This window comes from Columba livia, chromosome 3 (genome assembly GCF_036013475.1).
Source record: "Columba livia isolate bColLiv1 breed racing homer chromosome 3, bColLiv1.pat.W.v2, whole genome shotgun sequence".
Classification (NCBI taxonomy): domain Eukaryota; kingdom Metazoa; phylum Chordata; class Aves; order Columbiformes; family Columbidae; genus Columba; species Columba livia.
The window spans coordinates 104,697,148-104,706,610 of NC_088604.1; the positions used below are offsets into that span (position 1 = coordinate 104,697,148).

Consider the following 9,463-nt stretch of genomic DNA (forward strand, 5'->3'; position numbering starts at 1 on the left):
TCTCAGAAATTAAATAAAAGCCCGGCTTTACAAGTTATTAAGACTCTACTTTACTGTCAGTTAAAACCCTCCAATGACTGGAAGCCTCCAACTGCTGCCCTTAGACGTCCAGCTCTCCAAAGACAGAAAATGTCTCTTCCAGCCTTGTCCATCACAATCCCCTACACCTCCAGGCAATGCTGCAGCCCCCATGCAATCCCCAAGCAGTGGACAAAACAGCAGATAGAACTGAAACATATGGAGCTAAGAAACCAGTAATAGATGCTTTGCAGAGCACTGTAACCTTTTAGGTTGTCTTCTTCCTCCACTAGGAATCTTTCTACAAAGAGCATTTCATCCTTCACCACCACCCTCAGCTACCTGAGGTCTCTCTCAACAAACACCACAGGACAGGTATTTGGTAAAGGAGATGTATATTTATTCACTTTACAAAGAGGGTGGTATTTAGTTGCAACAGCTCCATTTATAGACAAATATATTATTGTACATTATAGTGGTGAATGGCTCAAACCTTTACCTTGTTTTGCTCTTAAAAATGTGTTTGCACCACTTCAGCTTCCATTAGCTGAGCAAAGAGCTGTCCTTGTTCTGCCACTGAGAGATTAAAAATCTGTAATAAAGGTATAGCTGTGCGCTACGTATTCACAAGCGTTCACCTTCTCATTTTCCTGTGTTACTTTCCCCACCCAGTTGAACACAGTCTATTCTCTGGGTTAGCACTGAAATTATATACAGCCTCCATGAAAAGAAAATTAGGACAGTGATAGTTCTAATGTCCTTTTGAAGCACAAGAAAAGTCACCGATTCGTACATATAAAAGTCATGAGTTCAAATTTTTAAAAAAAAGAAAAAGCCATTTTAAGTCAGGTTGGCACTTAGATAGTGCCAAGGCGTAACTAAACCAATGGAGGATGGGGGGAAATAAAAGAATTCCAGTAGAGAATTTAAATATTACAAAAATATCTTTTTTTTTCCTTTTCATTTTTTTTTTTAAAAACGCAGCAGGATGCCCACTTGCTATTGCTAACTGAAGCATGGAAAGAAGGTATAGACCAGTTGACTTTGATCTTTGAATATTTGGAACAAATTCAATGTAAAGCTGAACCAAGTTTACCACACAAACAGCGGTGGCAGATTTATTTCACTTGAGATACAAATGCATGTCCACATGACAAGCATAATCTGACCATGAGGTGGAAGAAATGTTTCTATAAGTAAGCGCAGGGAAATAGGGCGAGAGAAGGCTGCCATGGTTAAACATTCTGGATTCGGAAATGCACAGTGCCCCACATGTGCCTCTGCACACAGGCTGTGCACCAGTCTGCACTCCCTGTATGCAAATATGGCACCTTTCTGCAAGATGATCCAGAATTAGAGAGGTTGGTGGCCCACTTGTTTAAACGGTTAAAATTATTCTTTTGTGCTGTTATTCTTCTTCACTTTCATTTTCTGGATCCAAATCAGAATCACTGTTGATTTCCTTTTCAACAGTCATGTCCATGTCCTGTTCATCAGATTGCTGCTCTTTTTCTTCATCTTCATCCCAGTTTTCCTGAAGAAAAAATAAACAGGAATGTTTGAACCTTTGACAATCACAAATGGGAGAAGATCTGATCCAACTCCACTTACATCAGAGTCTCTATCTGCAATCATCTCATCATCTGAGCCTTCCTCCTCTGAGGATTCTGCAAAGAGAAAACAATTCCTCAGTCAGAAAAACAAACTCTAAAATGTCATTGTGCAAACAAAGCCCAACTCCACATGCTGCTAAATCTCCAAACCATGCTATTTCCATTCCAAAACTAATTCTACCTGATGATTAGGTTGATCAACATTAAATAGGAACAAGTCACTTCCATTACGATTATGCAGTATGAAGTTGCAGTAGAAATAAAGGCCAAATTGTAAGTGTACATGCACACACACTGACATCCACTACCCCGGCATCCTGCTGATCCAAATAGGAAAGTGTCTTGACTGTATCTACCTTAGCTGAAGGGCAGCTAACACTAGAAATTTGGGGTTGCCAGTTAAGCAGTATATTGAACTTCCCATTAACTGATTCCTTAAATTGTGAAGCAGGAATGGGAGGGAAGGAAAGAGAAGGAGGGGAAGGAAGGAACAACCAACTACAAGACGCTTGCATCTTTAACCACTGATTTTCCCGCTATGGACTTGCCACAAAAGCTCTCTACTTGCAGACCGTACACTAACAGATAAGCACATGAACATGATGAACGGCCATCAATTACCAGCCCTCACGTGAATTCAGGAGCTAAGCTACACGTGGCATACAACACTTACCATCCTCATACACCAACTTTGCAGTCTGATTAACGTCAGCTACATCCTGAGCTTTTTCTGATGCTGCAACCTGAATGGAATTTGCAGATTAGCCTTAGATGCAACCATACGTTCCAGCCTTTAAGGTCAACAAAACTCATAACAATTCAAATGGAAGTCTGCATCGAGTTGAACACAAATTAATTCATTTGTAGTGTTAGTTTAACAGCCAAACAAGTATGAAGGACAAAGTGAAATTTTAGAGGTATCTGCTCTGAAGCGCCCCAGTACCTCCTGTTTATTCCCCTTTAAAACTCTCATGGATTAGCGGATGCATTCGGCAGGAAAAAGATACTAAACACTTTCGGTGGGCAGAGACTGACTAGACAGTCAATGAAGCGTACTGCTTTGAGCATTACCAGCATAGCTGTACAGCGGCTCTGTTAAGTTCCCGATGACAGGTCCCATCAGGTGTAATCACAACAGGAGGTTAAGTCTGCAAACAATAGTTCTACACATCCCATGTTATTCAGTTGGGACTCACCTGGGTGACAAGAATGTAGAGTCTTCCGTGAAGACGGGAAAGCTTTTGCAAAGTTTTTACTCTGCTCTCCATTAACTGGTATAGCATTCCCAGCTGAGGAATAAGGTCTGGCAACTTGGGAGAAGAGAAGGACAAAGAAAAATGAAGCTGCTAATCAACACATCAGAAATGTCTGATTTTTAAATTTTAAACTACTTTTGTAGATTTGGGGCAAGCAATCCTTGCTCACATTATTGCAGACAGAAGGGAGAGCTGCGGGTTCACAGAAACCACTTGCAGCCTGATCAGTTAACATTTAGCCATGTTTAGAAACACAACTACTTTCAAAACATGGCAATTCTTATACTACTTTTCCCTTCCACAGCCACTGCTGTAAAGCAGGTACTGAAGCACTATTCGGAAAGCTGTGTAAATGGAAACCAAATATACACCAACGTACAAATGCAGCCTCAGCAAAGTGTGCAAGTTGTGATGCACAGCAATCCTATAAAAAATGGGAGAAAGGATCAACAGTGACAAAATGCCTTTGTCTTAACCAAGCAAGCGTGCTTTATCCATCACTTGTCAAGCAAGGCTGGACAGAAGCTACAACATTACTTACTACCCTGCCAACTTGGCACACTTCTGCCCTATAAATCTAGTCATGCCCAAGACGGCCTCGAGATGAACATTACAACAACAAGGCAAATTTAGATCTACAAGATTCAGCAACACAGGTTAGATTACTCTTTGACAGTAATTTTGTTCCCTAACTCTCACAGGTATGACATAACTTATCTTGGTTTGACTTCAGGATGACTATAATCATGTCACGAATGACTAAGACAAACAATTTATAACCAATGTGCAGCAATTTGGCAAAAGTGGCAGAAGTATAGCCTTCTGTACATTGATTTGGGCAATGCCATATGAGGAGAGCAGAAGACAGATACCTGAAGGAAGAACACACATATATTTAAATATGTAAATCTAGTTTTAGTTACACGCATTAGCATTAATGCAAAATACTTACTGTGGAAAGGTAGGATGCATGTTGAGTAAAAACAGATTTCAGCCATCGAACCATTAGTGAGGCACTAGAAAAGAAAAATAAACTATATCAAAGAGATATTGGCTGAGAAACATCCATTTCAAATTCTAGATGCTAAATAGTTCTATGGAAAGTGCTCCTCTTTCATTATATAAGAACACAATTGCGGATGGAAATAAAACAATTTCACTATCCAGATGGGATACTTATGCAAGTTATTTGTTAGGAAAAGAACAGACATTTAAGTGAGTGATTAAAACTAGACATATCCAGGGGTCTCTGTTCCTGATGTCTTTTATGGGAGGTTTCAATGAATAAAAGACCAAAGCATGCTACTTTTTTCTCTACCTATAATGAGGGAATTTTAATTTATTAAAAAACAAAACAAAACCAAAAAACAAACAAAACACACACACACGAAAACAAAACAAAACACACACAAAAAGCCCACAACTAACACCTCAACACAATTAAGAACATCAAAGCTATCCTTATAACAATATAACAAGATGGGGTGGGCAGGGAAGACGACCTGGTTTTGTTACTGATTAAACACAACAGCAAGCCATGTCTAAATATATTTGATAATTAAACCAAAGAAGCTACTTTATTTTACATATTGATCAGGTCTGCAATGTCAATATTCTGGGTTTTCAGATACTTTCTCGAGGTTATATGCTCACTTCAGGTATCCTTTTCCCTTTCTAATTTCACTTCAGCCATCCTAGCAAAGCGCTGCCTTAATAAAAGTTCCTCTTGCACCCACCATCAGGTGAGATTTTTACCTCAAGATGCTGCAGTTTAATTACAGTTACTATGGAAATCAATCACATAGATGGAGGGAGGGACCAGAACACACACACTAGAAAAGTCTCAGGTGAATTAAACTGTAGTTGAGTTGTCTCTCACCTGTATGGGTTGCCCTGCAATCTCTTCGTAAGCTGAAAGGACAAAAATAGTCAGCAGTAAGTAACAAACACATAATGAGTTTGAAACCACAATGTTACATCCATTTGACCGTCCTAATATTGCGACAGAAAGATCTCCAGGCGTTTGAAGCTGGCTAGGATTAACCACCGCCAGGCTCCAGAACACGACATTGCTGGCTCTACCACCCTATACATAGGCTGATAACTTGCAGAAGCTGATTTTCATTATTACAATAAAACTGGGACTCTTAACAGGCAATATATTCAGAGAAGCTTAAAGCTGGCAGGAATACATAGAAGGAAATCCCTTCGTTTATGTCTCTGTGTATCTGCTCAGTAGAGCAGCTGTTACAAGATGGACAAGTTGGGGAAACAAGTGAAGGTACTATCAGGCAAAGGCTGTTTCACAGAACAAATCAGCCTCTGGAGAGGACAGTTAAATGAAGATCTGTCCATCCACTGAGATAATGTACACTTGCACTTAGATCCTCTGACAAGGGTTCTAGGGAAGAAAGGCTGCACCTCATTAACATAAGTCTAAGAAGGTGTCACAACATATGCTTCAATGAAGTCTAAGCACTCAGAACCAGGCCATCTGCATGATTCAGTTAAGATCAGTACCACAAATAAAAGTGAAATCTTACTGGTGGCAAACACATTAAAATACAAGAGAAATCTAACAGTTATCTTATAGAGTGCCATTAGCATAACAAGAGCAACTCATCAATGTTTAGTTTAAACAAAGTAGTGTCTAGATAAGGCTAATCATTAAAATATTTCTGTCCAAACACTTATTTTATTTAATACCACAGAATAAGCACTTCAGAAGCCAAATCCCTTTTAAAATTGTAACTAAGTGATGTTGCAAAGCTTAAATACAGCAACCAAAAGAGGAAAGAAATTGCCTCTCAGTTTTCAAGTGCTATCTAAACTCACTGCTTTAAGTACATATTTTATTTTTCTTTCTCTCACATGAGTACCATATTTATGCTCATGCAACCTGCTCTGGACAGTACTGCTAGTTCCATATTTTAAATTATCATCCATTTTAATAGTTTAAAAGAAGAGGCAATGGTAATTTTTTGCCACAGACTAAACAAGGTGTAGCTTAACTACTTCTTTTTCCCACATAATCATTTAAGATACTACTACCTGATCTAATGCTCATCCTAGCATTGACAGTGGCACTTTGTCTTTTGGTCAAGCTTCAGTCAGAGAAGTTAAGATTATATAGAGTTAAATTAAGAAAAATTTCTGTCCTGTAAAACTACCAAACCGATTTCATTGATAAAAATAGAGACACATATCCTGGACTTTCCCCAAATAGAACACAAACCAAATGTGGTTTGTATGACAGTACAAGAAACGTAGTCTCCCCTACCTCATGCAGCAGTGGAATGACAGCATGTATAGGCATTCTGGCTACTGTGTTCTTTATTACGTGTTCTTTCCTTGTGTTAAGTACTCTCTGTTAAAATGGAAAAATATGATCAGAGAATCATTCAGTTTTAATCTATATGAGCAATGAGCACCATCAAAAATTCCTGGCTTTAAATTTCTTTTCCTATTCCACCACCTTTGTATCCCAAGATGAGGACAACAAGTAAAAGAAGATTTACTACGGAAAGGAGTTCCATTTTTCTAGTCAGCTACAATTAACAAAATAAGGCACTTGATCTAAACATCTAAACACACCTAAAACAATCCAGCATTGTCTCTAGCCCACCCACCCCATATTAGAAACAAAACATCACAGGCACATTAAAATTTCCCTCGCTATTTTCCGTGCTTGAATTCTGTAAATACCCATCACCAGCATCTGCATCAAACAATTTCTATTCAGCTTCAGATTCTTAAGAATTCACTTCCCTGCCCCAGACTATAATTTCCTCTTTGTCCAAGTGCAACAGCAAGCTTTCCAAGTGAAACTGTTGTCATCAACAGATTTTTCAAACAGTACCTACTTGGAAACCACACACTCAGGAGACTAAGCACAGATCATGCTCCAGCTCAAACTAGAGAGATGTCTGCGTGAGTAACATTGCTTGTAAATCATCTGAACTGTGACGTAACAAATTTATCATAAACAGTAGCAGCTCAAAGTTCATGGACTGACTCAGAAAGCAAGGCAGATAACAACAACAAAAAAAGGTAATACCGCTATTATAATTCATAATACCACTGCCTTGAGCGGCAAATCAGCAAAAAGCAGCTGGAAGAAATAACAGGTTCTCAACTGTTCAGCCTACCCAGCTTTCAGGAAGGCTCCTCACAAGTCCCAGTGAACAGATTCAACAGTATACAACGATCTTTTACCACTTACATTTAAGATTTCTGCATCGTTGCTTTCCAAGCCCTGAACCAGCAGTACCGCAAAGCTATCTGTTTGAGGAAGGCCACCTGGAGTTTTCACTTTGCTCACATCAATATCCAATGCCTCTAGGCGCTCCTCGATGCTTTCCTGGAGATGGCAAACAAGGGCAGTGCTGTTTCAGTGCAGTTTCTCAGGAACATCAGCTGAAAGCTAAGTACCTAACCCACAGCATTTCCTCCGATTCTGCTGGAAAATAGCACAAAACTTTGCATATTCTTTTCAATGTACTGACAGAGAATAGGCTGACGAAAAAAAGGGAGGATGAAGCTTTGACTGAAAAGCAGTAACACACCTTCAGCACAGAGAGACAGACACAAGTGTGTGACAAAGTTCTGTAGGAACATGGCAGAGCCACGGGCAGGGCAAGGCACACAGGGCTTCAACAGGGAAAAGGTTTTGAGCAGAGGGAAGTCTCTTTCATACAAAATGATGACATCATTAACTTTGCTTCCACACCAAACAAAGCAAGTCCAAGTTCACCTAAAGAAGTTCAACCATGATTTATGGTACTAGTTTCTCCGTTATTGCTGTGCTGAAAAGAGGAAGCACTTTACCTGTGACTCTCCCGGTTTCCTCTTGTTTTTCTTTTTTTCCTTTCCAGAGGATGGAGCTTTGACAGCTGTACTATGTCCTGGAATGCCAGGCACTAGAACTTTGGTGTCCGAGTTCACAACAGGCGTCTTAACCTAGTAGACAGGGATAACCACACTGGTAAGAATTGCTAGTATCTTGAGCCCTCTTCCAATTTAAAATACTGATTTGGGGACTCCCATGTACATGGTAAAACCAGCATGCCACAACCATTTTCTAGACATATATGTTAGAAGAATCCTAAATTTTTAGAAGCAATTAATAACCTCAAGGAAAACTCAGCTAGTTTTCATAATTAACTAAAGAAACGGCCTCTTTGGATTCACCTGTGAATGATTTTTCTTACAGGTTTGTTCCGTAACACTCACTGAACTAGATGTTTGTATCTAGCTACAAATAACTGGATGTTTGCTAGCAACAGACACCACATGTACTAATAGTCATTAGATTAGATTAATTCAGCTTCCATTGGAAGGTAAGAACTGATCAAAACCAGCAGCACAATCTAGCAGTAAAAGTAGTTACTATTCACTTCAATCCCACCAGTTTTCTTCTAGGGATTGCCCAGATGCAGAGCTCTGTAGTCTGAATTAGAGTATGATCACGATGACAGAGCAACCTTAGGTTATACCAAACAAAGTATGGCATATCCATCTTCAATGAATACAAAGGAGATTGAATTTTAAAGACAATATATTTAAAACCAAGCGCTCCCCTGACCCACAGAGGACGTAAGGGAGTATGCCAGTTCCAGATTATCAAGAATGCTACCTGCTACTTCCAGAACACTTCTTTAACCACAGTGCTTTTGAGCAGGCTCTTTTTGGAAGCATCTGCCCAAACTTCTGTACTTGTGAGAGTCCTGATGGGTGCCCACTAAAGTAACAGAAGTATAATCTACTACAGTAAGCAACACAACTTCCATATGCTGCCCGTACAAGTAAAATAATTGTATTTTGTGACTCAAGAATTTTGCCATAGAACAGCAATGGTCTTAAAATACCCTTTGCTCACCACATTATCACTGACATTCACCCCACATGGCATGCTCAGACAGCCAAGAGAAATGCGTCTTCACTGGAATTCAGCTAAAAGCGAAACCAAGTTGGGTATCATCACCGCATGCCAGGGCGTTCCTACAGCTCTCACTGCATTTCAGCTCTGCTACCCACCAGCTCCAGGACAGAGGACTCAGCAAAAAACCCCACCTGGCTGATGGAGCACCAGATCCGATAGGTAACTTGAGGGTTAGAAAAACCGCGCTGTCTGCTCACTTCACTGATACTGCAAGCATTTCAAATCTTCAAGGCCTTGAATATGCACACTGAATAAGAACTTCGCAGACTGTCTCTAAACCCTCAGGGGATCCTGCACGAGAGAAAATGGTGGCAAGTGGCCTTTGTGGACACTGTTGCCATCTGAGGGTCAAGCTCACATTCTCAAGTGCCATATCCACGTGAGAGGAACACACGAAGGCCACCTCGAGAAAGAGCCAAAAGGACATGCCATTTAAGGCTCCATGACATCTTATTTACACTCTCAAACTAAGCCATCCCGACTTCACCCCAAATCTTCAGGGTCAAAGAGGCTGTACAAACTGTTGGACTCGAGGGGAAGGACTAATCTCAAGCAGAAAATAAACCATCAGCCAGTCCTGTGTACCAAGCAGAGCTGCTGAGAACAGGACTTGCTATGAGCTACAGGAGGTTAAC

General features: G+C 40.1%; 1 protein-coding gene and 1 non-coding gene across 2 annotated transcripts; both read right to left on the reverse strand.

Moving 5' to 3' along the window:
• Positions 1–396: 396 nt before the first annotated feature.
• LOC135579146 (WD repeat-containing protein 43-like) lies at positions 397–9,140 on the reverse strand. Its single transcript, XM_065058703.1, has 10 exons — positions 8,766–9,140; positions 7,715–7,846; positions 7,110–7,247; positions 6,168–6,254; positions 4,767–4,798; positions 3,840–3,903; positions 2,828–2,941; positions 2,305–2,374; positions 1,630–1,685; positions 397–1,552 (listed from the first exon to the last, which is right to left on the reverse strand). Exons 1-10 carry the CDS (start codon positions 8,796–8,798, stop codon positions 1,427–1,429), a joined length of 852 nt encoding a protein of 283 aa, XP_064914775.1. The 5' UTR covers positions 8,799–9,140; the 3' UTR covers positions 397–1,426.
• LOC135579266 (small nucleolar RNA SNORD53/SNORD92) lies at positions 8,797–8,875 on the reverse strand. Its single transcript, XR_010471988.1, has one exon. It is a non-coding gene; the product is annotated as a small nucleolar RNA SNORD53/SNORD92 (small nucleolar RNA).
• Positions 9,141–9,463: the final 323 nt, after the last annotated feature.